This window comes from Aegilops tauschii, chromosome 3, assembly GCF_002575655.3.
Source record: "Aegilops tauschii subsp. strangulata cultivar AL8/78 chromosome 3, Aet v6.0, whole genome shotgun sequence".
NCBI classification, from domain to species: domain Eukaryota; kingdom Viridiplantae; phylum Streptophyta; class Magnoliopsida; order Poales; family Poaceae; genus Aegilops; species Aegilops tauschii.
Genome location: NC_053037.3, coordinates 531,994,588 through 532,017,110, shown reverse-complemented (window position 1 = coordinate 532,017,110; position 22,523 = coordinate 531,994,588). Strand labels below are relative to the sequence as shown.

Genomic DNA, 22,523 nt, shown 5'->3' with positions numbered 1-22,523 from the left:
TGTGTGTTGCAGGGAAACAATGGGAGACACTTCGGTTTACCATTGAGGTTTGTTCAAGCAGGGTCCTTTGGCTAATAGCACATTATTGTGCAGTTGCAGGAATCATTCTAATATTTGGGTTTCTTACAATTTGGTCTTGCACATGTAGGTCCTGCTGTCAGAGGCTTAGACCCACTGTTCGACCCATTTTGCATATGGGGAAATGAGATTTCCATGAATATTAGTCAAGTCAAGAAACTCAGAAAGATTGTTAGGATGAAGAAACTTGCGACAAATAACAGCAAGATCTTTGTTTGCACAATGAAGAAGACATCAGTCAACTATAGGATGGTACCAACTCTTTTACCTTGTTTTTACCCCTTGCGCCATTTCAAAATTTACAACGGCGATTTATGCATAGCTTTGTTTTCAGTACATTTCAAAGCAGTTCACCGATGATTACCTCTCAAACCACCTGCATGGTCAAGAGGCGAGGAAGGTATTCATTCAAGACCCACGGTACAATATTGAAGTCTTGCTAAAGAGGACGAAGGTTGGGCGGGCAATTATTCATAGCCACTGGCCTAAAGTTGCAAGGACATTCAACATCACTGAAGGCTCAATACTTGCCTTCCGCTTCTGCAGTTTCCCAGATGAGATTCATCTGTCTATTAACCGTGTATGATGCTACTTTCCAAAGGTTTTTGATGTTGCATGTGAAACTTGGTGCTGTTGTGTAATGGCGTAACTGAGTGCCGAAGCTATCTGATGTAATTCGATTATGAAATCTTGGTTGCTTTTATACGGATATGAAATATCTGGCGTGTTTTATAAGAAATTTCAGTTTGATTAGTACATGGATTATCAATAATAGGCTAATTACCCTGCTTATTGGGGTTTTCTATTGCAAACGGTTACTCAGGCAGCACCGTGGGCAATGAACTCAAACAACCCGCACGGTTTCTAGAAAGTGGGCATGTTCGATCAACTAACAATCACACACGGCTTCTGGTAGCGAACTGTTTGCGTTAGGCCACCTTGCACAAACATTTCCACACAAAGAACTGTGTGGGATGTACATACCTACGGAAATGATTTTCTGGGATTCACCGTGTGGGATGTACATACCTACGGATATGATTTCTGGGATTCACCGTGTGGGATGTACATACCTACGGAAATGATTTCTGGGATTCACCGTGTGGGATGTACATACCTACGGAAATGATTTTTGGGATTCACCGTGTGGGATGTACATACCTACGGAAATGATTGGGTTTCCATGCCTCGCCCGATCGCACACGGCCCCAGCCTAGGTCCCACGAGGGCCTATCCCCGATGATTTCTGGGTCTTGTGGGAAGGACCCCCCTATCGCCCACACTCACTTGGCGACGGTTCCAAATGCCGCCGCGGAAAGGGGTTTTAAACCGTTTGTTTAGGACATCGCTGTACCAGTGAAAATAGGTAGCACAGTATTTCTTTTTGAAGAATACCCAAGCTAGGCCTATTTGTTTTCTCCGACTTACTGGGCTGAAAATCTTTCAAAATGAGGAGGAATGCATTCCGGCCTGGCCAAAGAGTATGGCCAGTGTCTGTTAAAAGTAATATCAAAGGGATTGAAAATTCCAAAAAAATATAGCAAATGAGAAATTAGTTTCTTTTTTTGTTTTTATTCTTCACTAATATTTTATATTTCATTGGATTTTAACATGACATAGTACTAATTTATTTTTAAATTTGTTTTAGTATGGCTACTAATTTTTGGATTAAGAATATTTTGTTCCCCAGCAAAAATTTGCGAATTTTCAAAACTTCGGACATATTTAGTTCAATTTTTTAACCCTCGTACTGACTAGAAAATGGGCAGCAATTCTAAAAATTGAAAATGGGCTACAATAAATTCCATATGAATTAGAAAATGAGTAAAAATTATAAAAATGATAGCAAATGGGCTGTACACGCCACAGATTTCGAGGCTGACTTATTAACGCAAGGCTTTGTTAGTCAACACACGATTCTAGAAGCAGTGACTGTTGGATGTCCATCCAATGGCCGATGTGCTTCTTCAATCTCTGATCTTCCTGCTCCAGCCGCCTAAACTAGCGCCGGCGGGACTGCCTGCTCCCTCCTCTTGTGGCCCGCTGTGATGCTGCGCAGGCTTCACCGGCCCACCCTACTCCCTCCGCTTGCCTGGCCGCACGCAATCAATTACCTTCTTATTACGCGAAAAAATGATTCCTCCCACTGACATTTGGGGCGCACCGGTTGGGAGGCTGACCTATGGGCCTACTAAGTTGACGCGTATGCAGGGCTTTGTCAACTTAGTCAACAAACAATTGTAGCAGTAGTGACTATTGGATTTGAATCGAACGGTACTGCTGCTTCTTCAATCGCTGCTCTTCTTGCACCAGCCGCCCAAACCAGCGCCGGTGAGACCGCCTGCTCCTGCCTCCAGTGGCCGGATGTGTTGCCGTTGAGGCCTCACCACCCCCTACTACTCCCTCCGCTGGCCAGGCCCTGCGGCGATGGCAGCCTCACACCGCAGCCGAACCAGTGAACCATCATACTCCTCTCCGCGTGGGCATCCACTGCCGCGTCGTCCCCTTCCTAGGCCTCGCCGTCGTCCACCGCCCTGGTGCTCTCGCCGCGGCGTGGTCAACGTGGACAAGGAACAACTTCAATCGGAAGAGTACTGTACGTGGAGAGGCCGACAGTTGGGTCCACGGCCGCAACAAGGAAGTGCCTCCTTATTACGCAGAAAATAATGATTCCTCCACCTGACAGCAGGGACCCACCGGATGGGCCACCATATTTCACGAAACAACATTTCCCCCCTGACTGTTGGGACCCACCAGCTACATCTTCGCATGCAAGGAAGTGTGTCCATATTACGGGCAAAATAATGATTCGCCCCCCTGACTGCTGGGACCCACCAGCTACATCTTCACACGCAAGAAAGTGCCTGACAGTCGGGACCCACCTGGTCGAAGCGTACGTAGCGTTGTCATTCTGGTCGCGAATGTGTACGTACATACGATCGGTCTGTCTGCAGGCTACAGCGATGAACCGTGGCCATGTAAGGAAGGGCACGTGTCGTAGTAGAGGCGTGCACGTGTCGTAGTAGAGGCGCGCACGTACCATGTACACATACGTACAGCGGCCAGGGTGCAAGAAAGTAAATACGGCCACGTACGTACATACGGGCGAGGTCTCGAACGCCTACTTGTGCATACGTATGGACATGTCTCATGTACATGGCTGGGTTGGAACGGAGAAACTGCGTCGTCGTCGTGTTCATGGGGAGGCAACGAAATGCGTCGCGTTCATCAAGAGGCAACAAAACGCGTGTTGTTCGTCGGGAGCCAACCGGCTTGGACGGAACAACCGATGGAAACGAGGCCTGACGTACCGCAGAACGGAGGAAACGGCCTTGTGTTCGACTGGCCACGGTCGAAACAAAATCCTGTTCATCGGGAGGGGTCTGGCGTACCGCAAAAAGGAGGAAACAGATTTCTCTTGGACCTCCTACGGTCGAAACGGGGTCCTGTTAATCGGGAGGGGTGTGGCATACCGCAAAACGGAGGAAACGGACTTGTGTTGGAGCGCTACGGTCGAAACAGGGGTCGTCTTCATCGGGAGGGGTGTGGCGTACCGCAAAACGGGACTCCACGGGATACTGTTCATCTCCATCATCGACCTCCTCCAGCCTCCACGGGCTACTGTTCATCCACCGTCGACCTCCTCCAGCCTCCACTTGCGACTGTTCATCCGCGGGCTCTTGTTCATCTAGTCTCCACCGGCTACTGTTCAACCAGCCCTCTCCATGGGGTCCTGTTCAACCACCCCACCACGGGCTACTATTCAACCAGCCCTCCACCGGCTACTATTCAACCAGCCCTCCACGGGGCCCTGTTCATCCAGCCCTCCACGGGGTCTTGTTCATCCAGCGCTCCACCGGCTCGATCGATCGGGGTCCTATTCATCCTGCGGCAACGGCCTCTACTACCACAAGTTCCTGTTCATCTAACCCCCACCAGGTACTATTCATCCAAACCCCCAACAACGCTCACTGTTCATCAAGAGGCAGCAGGTTTGATCGGCTTCAGTTAGCAGCAGTAGCGAAGAAATCGCTCGATCGAGTTCAGTTAACAGCCATCAATCGATCGCCCGGGTTCAGTAACGCGTAGCCTGCAGTGCAATCGCTTGGGTTCAATAGGCGAATGCCTCGCTCGGGTTCAGTTAGAGCCCAACTCCTCACACATGCGCGTACGTGTACGAGAGAAACGCGCATCACTCGGCCTCGACCACCCACCGTAACCGGGAACTCCCCGATATTTTCCTCGCCCTCGCTTCTACCATAGTTTTTTCCGTCATGGACGGCCCAAAGAATGTCATGCAGCTGTGTCTCCGGCCCGCCCAAGACGAAAAGCCCATTTTCTATCATGATTTTTTGTCATAGAAGTAGGATCCCACCACATCTCTGATGATACCGGGTTTTGTCACAATTATCGTCATAGAAGTGTCATAAGCATGACAGAAAAAAATCATTCGGCCCAAAATGTCACGGATGTTTCTTTTTTGTAGTGATTATACTTTTCTTTATGTAAAGTCATTACTTTCCATGGGATTAACATATGATCTTTTTATTATTTTCATTACTAAGATTGAAACATGAAAGTAAAGAAGCAAAACTCAAACTACTCTTTATTATATAACTCTCAACTCGATTACATAGATAGATCATACTAAACTTTTATTCTTCTAAATCACGAAATAACTAATGACCGAACTAAGATAGGTAAATATAATAGAAGTGATGGTGATACAACACCGGGGCACCTCCCCTAAGCTCGGCACAAGCCTAGGGTGGTGCCCATATATACCCATGTACTCTAGTCTCTTTCTTCGATGTTGGTGGTGCAATATTCTTGGCAACGATTTCCTTGAGGATGCGGTTCTCCTCCTCAAGCTTATTGACCTGGTATATGAGCTCCATGATTTCCTTACGGAGCTTGCTGGTGATGGCCAGAGCACCATCAACCTAGGGATGCAGCTTGGATGAGGAGGTGAAGCAATACTCTTTTGCAAGTTACAATAGGAAATAAATCAAGTGTTGGAGGTTTAACCGAGTTTGGGAGACTTGATTTCTTGAACTCCATGTGCATATCTCCAAGTCGAGGTAGAGGGGCTTATCCTTGTTTCTCCAAGCTGGTGTCATCCATCCTCTTCAAATATGTGCCTTGCTCCTAATCCGTGGAGCAACCATAAGGATCCATGTCTCCATATATTCTTGTGTTTGCAACATAGTGGGAAGCATAGCTCTCTCAGTCTCAGTCTTGAGAAGACATAATGTCAGATCTGCCAGAAAAGATTCGCACGATACGGTGGCTAAGGCATAAGGATCCATGTCTCCATAGATACCCCCAGTATATATAAAGAATTTTTATCTTGCAAAACAAGTATTCCAGAAGAAACGGAGTGGGGAAGGCACAGGAGATGGCCACAAGGCAACCAGGTGCTCCCAGGGGGGTAGGGCACGCCCCGTCGCCTTGTGACCTCCTCGTGGGTCCCCTCGGCTGTTTCTTATTTTTGTATTTTTTCTAATATTCCAAAACAGACATAAATTATTTTTATTAATTTTTTGGAGTCGGTTTACTTACCGTATCACATACCTACTCTTTTTTTTAGGGTTTTGGAGTGTTCCAGAGGGTCTCTCTCTTATGTGTTCCTCAGTGTCATAGTTTGAACAATATTAGTTTCAACATTAATAGGTGTACCTGAGATATAATTCTGAATTCTTTGCTCATTAACCACTCTCAGATTAGTGCCCTCGGCAGTATTAATCTTGATAGCTCCAGGGCAATAAACCTCTTCGATGATATAGGGTTCTTCCCATTTGGGAGAAGTTTACCTAGAAAAAATCAAAAATGGGAGTTATACAATAGAACATGCTCACTCACTTTGAATTCCCATCTTTGAATTCTTTTTTCATGCCATCTTTTAACTTTTTCTTTAAACAACTTGGCATTTTCATAAGCTTAGGTTCTTCACTCATCTAACGAGCTAATATCAAATAACCCCTTTTCACCAGCAAGTTCGAAAACATAATTAAGTTCTTCAACTGCCCAATATGATTTATGTTCTAGCTCAAGAGGTAAATGACATGCTTTTCCATAAACCATTTTATATGTAGACATACCCATAGGATTCTTATAAGCAGTTTTATAAGCCTGTAATGCATCATCCAATTTCTTGGACCAATTCTTTCTAGATCTATTAACGGTCTTTTGCAAAATTAATTTCATTTCTCTATTGCTCAATTCAACTTGACCACTAGAATGAGGATGATAAAGAGATGCAATTCTATGGTTAACATCATATTTAGCAAGAATTTTACGGAAAGCACCATGAATAAAATATGAGCCACCACCAGTCAATAAATATCTAGGGACTCCAAACCTCGGGAAAACAATTTCTTTAAGCATTTTAATAGATATGTTATGGTCAACACTACTAGTTGGAATACGTTCTACCCACTTAGTAACGTAATCAACAGCAACTAGAATATTTGTGTACCCATTAAAGGAAGGAAAAGGTCCCATAAAATCAAATCCCCAAACATCAAATGGTTCAATAACAAGTGAATAATTCATAGGAATTTCTTGACGTCTACCAATATTACCAATTCTTTGACATTCATCACAAGAAAGGACAAACTTACGTGCATCCTTGAATAGAGTAGGCCCATAAAAACTAGACTATAGTACCTTGTGTGCAGTTTTGTCTCCAGCATGGTGTCCTCCATATGCCTCGGAGTGACACTTCCATAGGATTTGTTCATGTTCATGCTCAGGTACACAACCTCTAATAACACCATCAATTCCTTGTTTATATAGATGTGGGTCATCCCAAAAGTAATGTCTTAAATCAAAGACTAATTTTTTCTTTTGTTGCTATGTTAAACTAGGTGGTATATATTTAGCAACAATGTAATTAGCATAGTCTGCATACCAAGGAGTATTATGAGAATCATTTATAACAGCTAATTGTTCATCAGGAAAACTATCATCAATAGGTAGTGGGTCATCAAGAACATTTCCCATTCTAAATTATCAGCTACGGGATTCTTAGCTCCCTTTCTATCAATAATATACAAGTCAAATTCTTGTAGCAAAAGGACCCACCTAATCAACCTAGGTTAATTATCTTTCTTTTCCATAAGATATTCAATAGTAGCATGATCGGTGCAAGTTTTTTACTTTAGAATCAACGATATAAGATCTGGATTTATCACATGCAAACACAACTGCTAAAAATTCTTTCTCAGTAGTAGCATAATTTCTTTGAGCAATGTCTAGAGTTTTACCAGCATAATGAATAACATTCAATTTCTTATCAACTCTTTGTCCTAGAACAACACTAACAACATAGTCACTAGCATCACACATAATTTCAAAAGGTAGATTCCAATCAGGTGGTTGAACAATGGGTGCAGAGATTAAGACTTTCTTAAGTATTTCAAAGGCTTCTACGCAAATCATCGTAAAAAACAAATGGAACATCTTTTTGCAAAAGATTAGTAAGAAGCATAGAAATTTTAGAGGAAGTCTTTGATGAATCCTTATAAAAACCAGCATGACCAAGGAAGCTTCTTATACCTTTTATATCTTTAGGGCATGGCATTTTCTCAATTGCATCAATTTTAGCTTTGTCTACTTCAATTCCTTGTTCGGAAATTTTATGCCCAAGTACTATACCTTCATTAACCATAAAGTGACACTTCTCCAAATTCAAGACAAGATTAGTTTCTTCGCATCTCTACAAAACTTGATCAAGCTTGCTGAAGCAATCATCAAAAGATGTTCCGTAAACGGGAAAATCATCCATGAATACCTCAACAATCTTTTCACAAAAATCAGAGAATATAGCAGTCATACATTTTTGAAAAATAGTAGGTGCATTACATAAACCAAAAGGAATGCGTCTATAAGCATAAGTTTCAAAAGGACAAGTAAAAGTAGTTTTCTCTTGATCTTCATTTGACACAGGTAGAGAAAAACCAAGATATCCATCAAGGAAACAAAAGTGTGTATGCTTAGACAATCTTTCTAACATTTATCAATAAAAGGCAAGGGGTAATGATGTTTTCTAGTAGATTTGTTTAATTTCCTGAAATCAATTACCATCCTATAACCAGTTACAATTCTTTGTGGGATAAGTTTATTTTTCTCATTAGGAACAACAGTAATGCCTCCTTTCTTAGGGACACATTGAACATGACTTACCCATCTACTATCAGCTATGGGATAAATTATACTTGCTTCCAGAAGCTTTAATATTTCAGCTCTTACCACATCCTTCATTTTAGGATTCAACCATCGTTGATGATCAACAACTAGCTTAGCACCGGGGTTCATATTAATCTTGTTCTGACATAAAGTGGGACTAATGCCCTAAAGATCATCAAGAGTATATCCAATAGCAGCACGGTGCTTCCTCAGAGTTTTAAGTAATTTCTTTTCTTCATGCTTTGAAAGGTTAGCATTGATAATAATAGGAATACATGATATATCTTCTTTTCATCAAGATAAGCATATTTCAGTGTATTAAGTAATTTCTTAAGTTCAGACAAAGGATCACCCTTAGGTGCAGGAGGAACCCCAAGAGTTTCAACAGGTAAATTATGTTTAAGGATGGTTGCTTGATTAAAGAATATCTCATCTATTTCATTTCTTTCATTCATATGCATATCATTTTCATGGTCTAGCAGATATTGTTCTAGCGGATCAGTAGGAGGTACGACAATAGAAGCAAGACCAATAATTTCATCCTTACTAGGCAATTCTATATCATGTGTTTGTCTACGAAATTTAGAGAAATTAAACTCATGAGACACATCACCACAACTAACACCGACTGTTTCCCTATTGCAATCAATCTTAGCTTTAATTGTATTGAGGAAAGGTCTACCAAATATAATGGGACAAAATCATCTTGTAGAGAAGAACTAGAAAATTAGTAGGTTACTTGATCTTACCACATATGACTTCATCATCTCTAACAATACCAAGTGGTGAAATAGTATCTCTATTTGCAAGCTTAATAATAACATCAATGTCCTCAATCTCAGCAAGTGCAATATCATTCATAATCTCTTGATATAAGGTAAAAGGAATAGCACGCACACTAGCACCCAAATCACATAAGCCATGATAACAATGATCTCCTATTTTAATAGAAACAACAGGCATGCAAACAACAGGTTTATTCTTGTCTTTAGTATCAGGCTTAGCAATCCTAGTTGCCTCATCATAGAAGTAAATAACATGCCCATCAATATTATCAACTAAGAGATCTTTAACCATAGCAATATTAGGTTCCACACTTATTTGCTCAGAGGGTCTAGGTGTTCTATTATAACTTTTATTAACCACAAATGAAACTCTAGCATGTTCCTTATTCCTAACAGGGAAAGGAGGTTTCTCAATATAAGCAGGAGGCACAACTGGATCAACATTATAAATAACAGTTTCATCTTTAACTATAATCGGTTCCTCAATCTTTTCTTTAATAGGTGGGCGATACTTAAACCACTTCTCCTTAGGGAGATCAACATAAGTAGCAAATGATTCACAAAAGGAAGCTACTATTTCAGAGTCAGTCCATATTTAGTACTAAACTTATGATAAGCATCAGTTTCCATAAAAGATTTAACACACTCAAACTTAAGTTTTATACCTGACTCTTTACCTTTGTCTAGTTCTCAATCTTCAGAGTTGTGTTTAATTCTTTCCAGAAGACCTGATTTGAATTCAATAGTTTTCTTCATAAAGGAACCCGTAGAAGAAGAATCGAGCATGGATTGATCATTATGAGAAAGTCGAGCATACAAGTTTTTTATAACAATTTATCTTAAGAGCTCATGATTGGGACATGTGTACATCATGTACTCAAGCCTCCCCCAAGATTGAGAGATACTTTCTCCTTCACGAGGCCAAAATTTATATATATATATAATTCCGATCACGATGAACCAGATGGACAGGATAAACTTATGATGAAATTCCAATTTCAAACGGTTCCAATCCCATGTTCCAATATAATCCAATAGCATGTACCATATCAATGCCTTTCCCTCCAAAGATAAAGGGAATACCTTCTTATTAACTCCATCCTCGGATAAACTTGCAAGCTTAAACAATCCACAAATTTCTTCCACATAGATTAAGTGCATATCAGGATGTACTGTTCCATCTCCTGCATAAGGGTTAGCTAGCAGTTTCTCTAACATACCCGAAGGAATCTCATGATAAATATTTTTAGGAGGTTCAGTAGGTTGAGGGGCAAATCTTATTGCTTCCGGTCAGGGTGAAGATACCCCGAACAAGCCCCTCAAAGGGTTACTTTCCATAGTAACAAGTGACAGTAAATTTCAGCACGTAATATAAACATTTCCTTACCAAATGACTTACCAAAGGCGCTTCATTCCTCGGTAATGGCGCCTTAAAAGGGTCTTGATGACCCATAAGTATAGGGGATCAATCTTAGTCTTTCGATGAGTAAGAGTGTCGAACCCAGCGAGGAGCAAAAGGAATTGACAAGCGGTTTTCAGCAAGGTATTCTCTGCAAGCACTAAAATTATAGGTAACAGATAATTTGATAGCAAGGTAATTTGTAATGAGCAACAAGTAGCAATGGTAACAAAGATGCTGCAAGGTAGCCCAATCCTTTTTATAGCAAATTATAGGCCGGAACGTTCTTTTATAACAAGAAAAGAGTACCCGAGGACACATGGGAATTATCATGAAGTTACTTTCATCATGTTTGTTTGATTCACGTTCGCTACTTTGATAATTTGATATGTGGGTGGACCGGTGCTTGGGTGTTGTTCTTACTTGAACAAGCCTCCCACTTACTATTACCCCCTCTCGCAAGCATCCTCAACTACCAAAGAAGAATTGAGATAAATCTAACCATAGCATGGAACATATGGATCCAAATAAGCCCCTTATGGATTAACACATAAACTAGGGTTTAATCTCACTCTAGCAACCCATCATCTACTTATTACTTCACAATGCCTTCCCATAGACCCAAGTATTGTGAAGTGTCATGTAGTCGATGTTCACATGAAGCCAAAAAAGGAAGCAACAAGATACATGTCATCAAAATATCTAACGAATACCAAATTCACATGATTACTTATAACAAGACTTCTCCCATGTCCTCAAGAAAAAAAAGTAACTACTCACAAATCATATTCATGTTCAAGATCAGAGGGGTATTGCATACCATCAAGGATCTGAACATATAATCTTCTACCAAATAAACCAACTAGCGTCAACTACGAGATGTAATCAACACTACTAGCAACACACAGGTACCAATCTGAGGTTTTGACACAAAAACTGAATACAAGAGATGAACTAGGGTTTGAGATGAGATGGTGCTGGTGAAGATGTTGATGAAGATTGATCCTCTCACGATGAAAGGGTTGTTGTTGATGTCGATGTCTTCGATTTACCCTTCCCGGAGGGAAGTGTCCCCGGCAGAATCGCCCCGTCGGAGAGCTAAAGTGCTCCTGCCCAGGTTCTGCCTCGAGACGGCGATGCTTCGTCCCAAAAGTCTTCTTTTGATTTTTTTTCTAGGTCAAAACCCTCCATATCGCAGAAGATGGGGGGGGCGGAGGCCCGCGAGGGGCCCCACAAGGCATCAGGGCGCGCCCAGGGGGTGGCCATGCCTTGTTGCCTTGTGGGCAATTGGTGGGCCCCCTCTGGTACTTCTTTGCTCCTATATTTTTATATATTTCATAAAAATTCTCCGTGAAATTTCAGGTCATTTGGAGTTGTGCAGAATAGGTATCTCTGATATAGCTTTTTTAGGTCCAGAATTTCAACCGCCGGCAATCTCCCTCTTCTTGTAAATCTTACAAATCAAGAGAGAAAAGGCATTAGAATTGCATCACAAAGTGTTAAAATGATCAAAAACATTATAAATAACAGTAGGAAAGCATGATGCAAAATGGACGTATCCTCGCTATGAGTGGATAAGCAATGCAGCTCGTTCGGGTAAGTATCCGACATTGACGCAAATGCTTCGCTTGTGATGACATGGCACGCAGAGATCGTCAAGATTTGGGCGATCGCTATGAGCATGTTCGGGGCGAGACGTCAAAAATCCGACATTCAGCATTTATGGCTCTCCCCCTCTCCATCTCAGCGGTCACTCAAGACTCACACCTAGTAGATGAACCAGGAGACGCCCACCACAACTACCAGCTAGCATATTCTGGTCTCAAAACCCCATTGGGATCCCACATGTCAGGTCTACATTGATGGAATAAAGTAGAGGGAAGTGGATATTTCAACCCCGAACTCTTGCCCTAGTCTAATTTACAATCCCAAACTTTAATACCGTCTAAATTACAACCCCCAAGTCTCAAAACTGGTCAGGATTCAACCCTCCCCTCCCTGTTGACCGGTTTTGACCTGGGGTGACCAGTTTTGACTAGTCAACAGGTCCAATCAGCCTGCCACGTCAGATTATTTTTCAAAATTTCAAGAAAAAGTAAATAAAATATGTAAGATCAGGAAAAAAATCAAGGGAAAAATATATAAAAGCAAAATTCCGAAAAAATTGTTCACGAAAAAATCTAGGGAAAATAAAAATGTATTTTTCTGGAAATAATTTTTTCGTGAATTTGAGTTTTTGGGTTTCTTCTGGATTCTTTTTAGAAATTCGTTTTTTATTTTCCCTGTTTTTCAGAAATTAGATTTCTTATTAATTTTCCTGGATTTTCTTCGATTTTACAAATTGTTTTCTTCGAAATTTTGCATCTTTTGCAGACGTGGCATGCTGACTGGACCTGTTGACTGGTCAAAACCGGTCAACCAGGTCAAAACCGGTCAACAGAGAGGGGAGGGTTGAATCCTAGCCTGTTTTGAGAGTTGGGGGTTGTAATTTATACGGTATTGGAGTTCGGGGTTGTAAATTAGACTAGGGCAAATGTTCAGGGTTGAAATATGCACTTCTCTCTATAAAGTAACGCAAGCAAAAGCCCACCACAACATGCATTTTACTAAGAGAGCTAATTTTCTCCTTCAAATTGATTTCGTATATATGTAATAATAATTAGACTTCTTATTCAATGGCCGAACAGTACATACCATGCTCTAGAGCGTCAAGGAATATGTGGATGCATGTAGTCTTTTTTAGGGAGAGGGACATTTACTATAAAGTGTGACGATTTACTGTAATCTTTTTTAGGGAGAGGGACATTTCTTATTATTAACATGCACTTTGTGCACTTCTTGCATGGTGTAAGAGCTACATGCTGTTGTTAGTAATTTTGTTGTCTTCTTCACACTTCACTCTATGGAGGGAGGGAGGGGATTGCATATGTCAGTCCGTGAGAGTGGTCTGTCGGATGGACTGGGATCCAGTGACTGGCCTCTGGCTAGTCACGCGGTAATTGGCGGGTAGCCCACCGTTGGATACAGGGGGGGTTCAGATCAAACACTGCAGTAGGGAACACCGTAGACGGGGTACTGTAGATCGGTTACTGTATACGCGGTACTGTAGACCGAACACTGTAGATTTTGTACTGTTCACGCACATCTGTCCGCTGATTTTAGATCAAACGGTGTGAAAAGGGGGCAAGTCATCGTACTGTTCACTGGTGACTAGCAAGTCACTGGATCTCAATCCGGATGAGTTGAGAGTCGCTGCCTCTGTATATTGTGTTGACATGGATGTACGAATTGTTTTCACATGGATGTATGAGCATGGGGATGCACAAACGGATCAGAAATTCAGCTCCCAGGGGCCAGGGAGTTTGGGAAGAAAAGGAAGTGTAAGGCATACAGAGAAAGCATTATCAGTGTGGAATATAGTGTTTCCGATTGTTAACTGTGACATGAACTAGCAAGGTGACCCACGTGTTTGCGCGGCTAGATTTCATACACTTTATTATATTTAATGTTATTTTCTCTCAAGGAAATGGTCTCACTATAAGTTCTCATTATAGTCAATATATACATCTTGTTAAAACATGATTGCAATTTGATGATTTTTTTTAAATTAAGGGTAAATATCTACAAATTACATATGTCACTCAAGTCGCCGCCTTTCGGATACATTGCTTAATAATATGGCTACATGCATCATTCTGATGCAGAGACTGGGGATGATCCTCCTTTTCAAATAAAGTGTGACGATTTACGTCAAGGAATATGCAGAGGAGAAAACAAATATCACTAGCAGCAGCGTATAGCTCTTCCGAGACTCCGAACGACACCATGCAAAAAGTGCTCAAAGTGCATGTGAAGATTATTTAACGCCCCTTCACTCAGAAAGATTACAGTTTTTGCGCCTATTTGGGTGCACCGAGTCATGCAACTGGTCTCGGGGGGCCAAACTGCGGTCTCGGTTAACGGAGAAGTAGGTCACTTCTTCAGGAACAAGCGCGGGTTGCGTCAGGGCGACCCTATGTCCCCGATCTTGTTCAACTTTGTCATGGACGCGCTAGCAGCCATGTTGCGTAAAGCCACGGAGGCAGGTCACATCAAAGGGGTGTTGGGACACCTCATCCCAGGGGGGATATCTCATTTGCAGTATGCCCACGATATGCTACTGCTGTTCCAACCTGGCCTCCATAGTGTGGCTACCGTCAAACCCTGCTGCTTAGTTTCGAACTCATGTCAGGGCTCAAAATTAACTTCCACAAGTGCGAAGTGCTGCCCATGGGTTTGGACGCGGAGGAGGGCAGACGTATAGCGGACCTGCTCAACTGCAAAGTTGGCAAACTTCCATTCACATACTTAGGCCTCCCATTAGACGCCAAGTGTATCATGATTGATGGGTGGGCTCCATTATGGAGCAAAGTGGGCGGGCTTGTCGGCCCGTGGAGGGGGAAGTTCCTATCCTCTGCAGCGAGATTGGTGCTCACGAACTCTAGCCTGTCCTCGCTGCCACATTTTGCAATGGGCCTTTTCCTCTTGGCTGAAGGCGTTCACGCCAAGATGGACACGCCTCGGTCTCGCTTCTTTTGGGAAGGATCGGGGCCTAAACGTAAATATCACATGGTCAAATGGGCCACGGTATGCCGTCCCAAAGACCTGGGAGGTCTCGGGATCACGAATACTAGAATCCTCAATGTTGCACTCATGTGCAAGTGGATTTGGAAACTGTCCCGGGGGCGACGGGTTTATGGGTTGACCTATTGCGAGCAAAATATTTCCCAAATGGGAATTTTTTCGAAGGTGCCACTAGGGGTTCTCCTTTCTGGAATGACCTCCAGGCAATACGTCCGGCTTTTGCAATGGGGGCCAAGTTTTCCATTGGTAACGGTCGCTCGGCCCGTTTCTGGCCTGATCATTGGATCGGTACCCAGCCTTTATGGTCGGAATTCCAAGACCTCTACGCCTTGGCAGTCAACCCGGAGTTATCGGTGGCCATGGCACTCACCTCGTCCCCCCCGACGATCCACTTCCGTCGCGAGCTTACCGGGCAGGAGCAAATGCATCTCACGACGCTGCTTACGCTCGTCAACCCGGTGACGTTGTCCATGTCTGCAGACTCGGTGACGTGGGCACTCACCCCGTCTGGCAAGTTTTCAGTCAAGTCCCTCTACCGCAAACTGTGTCAGAGGCCGTCCCTCCAGGTGCCTACGGGCCTGTGGAAATCACGCCTACCGCTAAAGATTAAGGTCTTCTTTTGGCAGCTGTTTCGGAACAGACTTCCCACCGCGGCAAATGTTGCCAAAAGAAATGGCCCGTCGACTGGTTTGTGTGCAATCTGTAGTTCGCCCGAAGATGCGAATCACGTTTTCTTCCGTTGCCCGTTAGCTCGTTTTTCCTGGAGTGCGGTCCGGTCTGCGGCCAACACAGCTTGGGACCCGCGGTCGTCCTCGGATCTTGCGGCTATTCTTGATTCCGCTTAAGGAAGCAACAACTGAGTGCTTTGGAGCTGTTTTGGTGCGCTGTTTTGGGCAATTTGGCTCACTAGGGACAAATTAGCGATCAAGGGGATCTTCCCGACCCACCCTGCTAACTTAATTTACAAATGCAACATATTCCTGCAGCAGTGGAGTCCGTTGGCGAAGCGCAAGGATGCTGAGAAGCTGAAGCAAGCTCAAGTTCGTCTTCGTCAGGTCTATGTTTTGGCAAGGGAGCCAGCTGTCACTTCTACTACGTGAAGTGATCCTTTTGTCGCTCGAGGGAGCCTGCGTGCTCCATGTTTTGGCCATTGGCCATGTAATATGCCCGCTAGAGCCTCTTTTGGTCATCTGAACTCTCTAGATACCTTGGCCGTTTGGTCTGAGCCTCCGTGCTCGTTTCGGTTGTCTTGTATTGTTACGCTGCCTTGATGTGGGCTTTATTAATTTAAAGCCGGACGCATCTAGCGTCTTCGTTCTAAAAAAAAGATTACAGGGAAAATCGTCACAGTTGCTGCCAGTGATGCAACTGAAGCGCCCTGTTAACTACAGCTACAGTAGATGCCGATTCGATGGAGTACTATTACACTAGACCCACACAAGATACCATTGATGCAACACGCAAACATGGTTAATTAGCAGATAACCCTGACCCCTACTCGCCACGGCCACATTCAACATGCATTATACTCGTATATGTGGCTCAACTAGCTCCCCATGTACTGATGCGCTTGCTCGATCGGTCACTGGTAGTACTAATTAACCGGAGATGTACTTTAACCCTAAACTAATTGTTATTCTGAAGAACACTGAGATAAAATACGGGTTAATGAATTATTTACCACAGTTTTTCTGTCCAAAATTTTGAAGGACGTGTGATCACTATTCTGAAGACCCGATTAAAGTATCTTTTTTTTACAAATTCTTGCATTATATTAAGAGCCCTTTTACGGTGATTGGGGCGGTACTGGGAGGACTTTCAAGTACTTACCCCTTCGATTTTTATTAGCCATCCGATCTGGTGGGGGATTAAAAATGAATTAACTTAATTAGTTTAATCGGAGAAGGGCATAATGGTCCAAGGTAAAAAAAATCAACCGATCACGTCCACGACCAGAACCACGTCTAGATCTAGTAGCTCGGTGAAGTCCTCCTTCTCGACCAGAACCACGTCTAGATCTAGTAGCTCGGTCAAGTCCTCCTTCTCGTCCTCTTCCTTCTGTCCGACGAGCCCGGCGAGAGGAACCAATTCACCGTCGTCGGCGTCGTTCTCATCCTCCTCCTGGTCCCCTTCACTATAAAAGACGTGGTCGGCGGCAGGAAGAAGAATAAGGCGTGACATCTGCGGCGGCAGTGTCGGTGGCGACGGCGGCGGCGGTATAGGAGAAAGCCCCCCACTGATCCCATCGCTTGCGGACTTGCATCTTAAGGTATGAATCGCCTGAATCTCAACTTACTTTGATTCGTAGCCTGCACTTCCTACTTAGATTTGTTTAGTCATCATCGATTTAGGTTTCCTTAGTGCATGCAATTCAATTTAGCAGTACTTACATCTCTGATCACGTCTGATTTTTATTAGACATCCGATCTTGCGGGGAATTAAACTTGGGCGTTGATGATTGGTTTCCCTCACATGTCAAACGAGCAAAGTCTTTTCCATGCACTTGTCTTTGCCTATGAGCTATTTTACACCTGCAACATTGATAAACAGAAAGATGTTGATGATTGGTTTCCCTCACATGTCATATGCAGGAAGACATGGCGTATGCAAGTGATGAGAGTATGTTCGAGTATCTAAATGTTGTCAGCAAGATGTTTGATAGTGAGGCTAAAGGCTATGAATTCTACAACAAATATGCTCTTGAAAAAGGTTTTAGTGTGAGGAAAAGCTACGTTGAGTGGGATGGATCCAACAAATACATAATTTTAAGGAAAATTGTGTGTAGTCGTCAAGGGTTTCGCGAAGAGAAGCACATGAAAAGAAACATGGAAGATAGAAAGAGGAGGCCACGAAGTTTAACTCGTGTTGGGTGTAATGCTAAATTGGTCATTACGAGACAGGAGGAAACCGGTCGGTGGTTTCTCAAGGATTTCATCGATGAGCACAGCCATCCTCTAGCCCCACGGGATCTTTCTTGTCTGCTGCGTTTGCACAGACGAAGTAGCGATGAGCAGAAAGCGGACATTGCGGACATGGAAAAATGTGGGATCCACAAATACCGTATTATGGATATTTTGTGCTTTCAATACGTTGGATTTGATAAGGTTGGATGCATAAAGAGGGACATTTATAATTTCTGCCATGCTAATAAGCAGGAGACAATCAGTGCCGGTGATGCTAATACGGTGATCATGCACATGATGGCGAGGCAAGAGCGAGATGTGGATTTTTTCTTCAAGTACTTGGTAGACGAGCATGGCCATCTGAAGGGACTGTTCTGGGCTGATAGTCAATCGCGACTTGACTACGAGGCTTTCGGAGACGTCATTGTTTTTTATAGCACATACAGAACCAACAAATACAATCTGCCATTCGTGCCGTTTGTGGGGTTGAATCACCACCGCAGCACTGTTATTTTTGGTTGTGGTATAATTTCTCATGAAACAAGCCAGGCATACGAGTGGATGTTGCGGACCTTTTCTGATTGCATGGCGCAGAAGCATCCGATATCTGTGATCACAGATGGGGACCTTGCAATGCAGAGAGCAATCAGGGTGGTCTGGCCAGACTCAAACCATAGACTATGTATATGGCACATTCAGCAGAACATTGTACGCCATCTGCATGATGACGACGTAAAGGAGGAATTCAGATCTTTCATTTATGATACTTCTTTCATTGAAGAGCATGAGATAAAATGGATACAATTCTTACAACGGAATAAAGTAACCAGTGAGGAGTCTTGGCCGCATCAGATGTATCAGATGAGAAAGTTGTGGTGTGCTCCATATCTTGAGGGGCGTTGTTTCCTAGGATTGAGCAGCAATCAGAGGAGTGAGAGCTTGAACTCTGTGCTACATACGCATCTTGAGGGTAAGATGTCGTTGTTTGAAATGCTAGAGCACTATGAGCGTTGCCTTGCATCGCGATGGATTAACGAAGCTCTCCAAGACGTCGAAGCCTTGCAGTCCGTTCCATTTACAGTGGAAAATGCTTCGCCGCTTGAGAAACACGCCGCAACAGTTTTCACACCTAGTGTCTTTAAGATGGTCTTATGGAGCATAGATGCTGTCAGCAAATGTCAGATGAGAGAGATACTAGATGGATCAGAAGATTCCACTTATGTTGTGTCCAAGCAGGAAAGAATGGATAAAAATTTTGGAGTGCGCATTGAAGAGCAAGGAGGTCTTTTGCACAGGGTGAGTTGTTCATGCCGTAAGCTGGAATGCGCAGGCACACCATGTTCCCACATTTTGTACATATTGGGGATTTTAAAACAAACAATGCTGCCCAGTTGTTGCGTTCCCACTAGGTGGACTATGAATGCAAAATGTGCATACGCACCTACCAGAAAAAACCAGATGTATGACTATTCGGTAAGCCTGCAGAGGTACCGCGAGTTGCGGAATTGTAGTCACGCCACAAGTTTCAAGGCATGCCACTCTGATGAGGACTATCACCGTCTAAAGATGCTTTTGGAAGCACAACATCATGGCAAGCAATCAAGTTTTGAACAAGCTGACAGCAAGGAGTCAACTAATGCTCAGCATAACAGCATTATGTTTGGCCCGTTGATGCCGCACTCGGAGAAAGTTGATAAGGTTCTGGATCCCATGCATGTGCCAGGCCGAGGTGCACCGAAGAAAAGGCTGCAGGCAAAGACAAAGAAGTCAAGATCACAGAATATGTGTGGCTATTGCAAGAATCCTGGTCACAATCGACGTAAATGCGCTAAATTGCTAGAGGTACGAAATATGTTCATATTTATTTTTTGCATGTGTTTTACTCATAATTGATGTCCATGTGATTTATTCTATTCTTCTGTGTAGGATCTCGAGGCTGAACTGTGATGTCTACATACAGCATGAACTGGCGATGAGCCAGAGAAAGTCGTGTGCCATTCAGCTTTGTGTGACGTGGTCTTTACATTCTATTTCATCGTGACAGTAATTTAGTGAAGTGCGGTTGTACTGCCATGTTACTGTAGTAGTTCGACATCTTTCGTTTTCATTTTCTGTGTGTATCATTTGATGTCCAACTTTAAGAATGATGATGTATTTCGAACAGGAATAAGGGCTAGCATGGAGCACTTGTTATTTTCGAGTAGAATAATTTTTCCACCACCTCCAAATCACCCCAATTTTCCTGTACAAGGTGACACACATGTGCCAAACATGTCTATGAAAGAAATTTTTGAAAAAAATTATTTTACAATGCCCCCTTGAGGCATAGACCGATGTTTTCAGCAGTCAGTCTAGAGGGCATTATAAATTCAAAAAAATTCAAAAAAATACAAAACCTTGGAAACCTAGCATTGTTTGTGCAAGAGATCATGTGTGCCAGAATTGAGGTGATTTGGAGGTGGTCGAAAAAATGCCCGCATTCCGGAGGGACCATTTGGTCTAACTTAAGCCAGTTTTTGAAAAAAGGTGAATTTTTCCACCACCTCCAAATCACCCCAATTTTCCTATACATGGTGACACACATGTGCCAAACATGTCTATGAAAGAAATTTTTGAAAAAAATTATTTTACAATGCCCCCTTGAGGCATAGACCGATGTTTTCAGCAGTCAGTCTAGAGGGCATTATAAATTCAAAAAAATTCAAAAAAATACAAAACCTTGGAAACCTAGCATTTTTTGTGCAAGAGATCATGTGTGCTAGAATTGAGGTGATTTGGAGGTGGTCGAAAAAATGCCCGCATTCCGGAGGGACCATTTGGTCTTTTAACTTAAGCCAGTTTTTGAAAAAAGGTGAATTTTTCCACCACCTCCAAATCACCCCGATTTTCCTGTACATGGTGACACACATGTGCCAAACATGTCTATGAAAGAAATTTTTGGAAAAAAGTATTTTACAATGCCCCTTTGAGGCATAGACCGATGTTTTCAGCAGTCAGTCTAGAGGGCATTATAAATTCAAAAAAATTCAAAAAAATACAAAACCTTGGAAACCTAGCATTGTTTATGCAAGAGATCATGTGTGCCAAAATTGAGGTGATTTGGAGGTGGTCGAAAAAATGCCCGCATTCCGGAGGGACCATTTGGTCTAACTTAAGCCAGTTTTTGAAAAAAGGTGAATTTTTCCACCACCTCCAAATCACCCCAATTTTCCTGTACATGGTGACACACATGTGCCAAACATGTCTATGAAAGAAATTTTTGGAAAAAAGTATTTTACAATGCCCCTTTGAGGCATAGACCGATGTTTTCAGCAGTCAATCTAGAGGGCATTATAAATTCAAAAAAATACAAAACCTTGGAAACCTAGCATTGTTTGTGCAAGAGATCATGTGTGCCAAAATTGAGGTGATTTGGAGGTGGTCGAAAAAATGCCCGCATTCCGGAGGGACCATTTGGTCTAACTTAAGCCAGTTTTTGAAAAAAGGTGAATTTTTCCACCACCTCCAAATCACCCCAATTTTCCTGTACAAGGTGACACACATGTGCCAAACATGTCTATGAAAGAAATTTTTGAAAAAAATTATTTTACAATGCCCCCTTCAGGCATAGACCGATGTTTTCAGCAGTCAGTCTAGAGGGCATTATAAATTCAAAAAAATACAAAACCTTGGAAACCTAGCATTGTTTGTGCAAGAGATCATGTGTGCCAGAATTGAGGTGATTTGGAGGTGGTCGAAAAAATGCCCGCATTCCGGAGGGACCATTTGGTCTTTTAACTTAAGCCAGTTTTTGAAAAAAGGTGAATTTTTCCACCACCTCCAAATCACCCCAATTTTCCTATACATGGTGACACACATGTGCCAAACATGTCTATGAAAGAAATTTTTGAAAAAAATTATTTTACAATGCCCCCGTGAGGCATAGACCGATGTTTTCAGCAGTCAGTCTAGAGGGCATTATAAATTCAAAAAAATACAAAACCTTGGAAACCTAGCATTTTTTGTGCAAGAGATCATGTGTGCTAGAATTGAGGTGATTTGGAGGTGGTCGAAAAAATGCCCGCATTCCGGAGGGACCATTTGGTCTTTTAACGTAAGCCAGTTTTTGAAAAAAGGTGAATTTTTCCACCACCTCCAACTCACCCCAATTTTCCTGTACATGGTGACACACATGTGCCAAACATGTCTATGAAAGAAATTTTTGGAAAAAAGTATTTTACAATGCCCCTTTGAGGCATAGACCGATGTTTTCAGCAGTTAGTCTAGAGGGCATTATAAATTCAAAAAAATTCATAAAAATACAAAACCTTGGAAACCTAGCATTGTTTGTGCAATAGATCATGTGTGCCAAAATTGAGGTGATTTGGAGGTGGTCGAAAAAATGCCCGCATTCCGGAGGGACCATTTGGTCTTTTAACTTAAGCCAGTTTTTGAAAAAAGGTGAATTTTTCCACCACCTCCAAATCACCCCAATTTTCCTATACAAGGTGACACACATGTGCCAAACATGTCTATGAAAGAAATTTTTGAAAAAAATTATTTTAC

The 22,523-nt window shown here is 42.6% G+C and overlaps 1 protein-coding gene across 1 annotated transcript; it reads left to right on the top strand.

Annotated features, from left to right (window-relative positions):
• The first annotated feature begins 17,672 nt into the window (after positions 1–17,672).
• LOC141043086 (protein FAR1-RELATED SEQUENCE 5-like) lies at positions 17,673–19,925 on the top strand. The gene is made up of 3 exons (XM_073512005.1): positions 17,673–19,274; positions 19,464–19,820; positions 19,905–19,925. The coding sequence occupies exons 1-3, from the start codon at positions 17,673–17,675 to the stop codon at positions 19,923–19,925; spliced, it is 1,980 nt and encodes a 659-aa protein (XP_073368106.1).
• Positions 19,926–22,523: the final 2,598 nt, after the last annotated feature.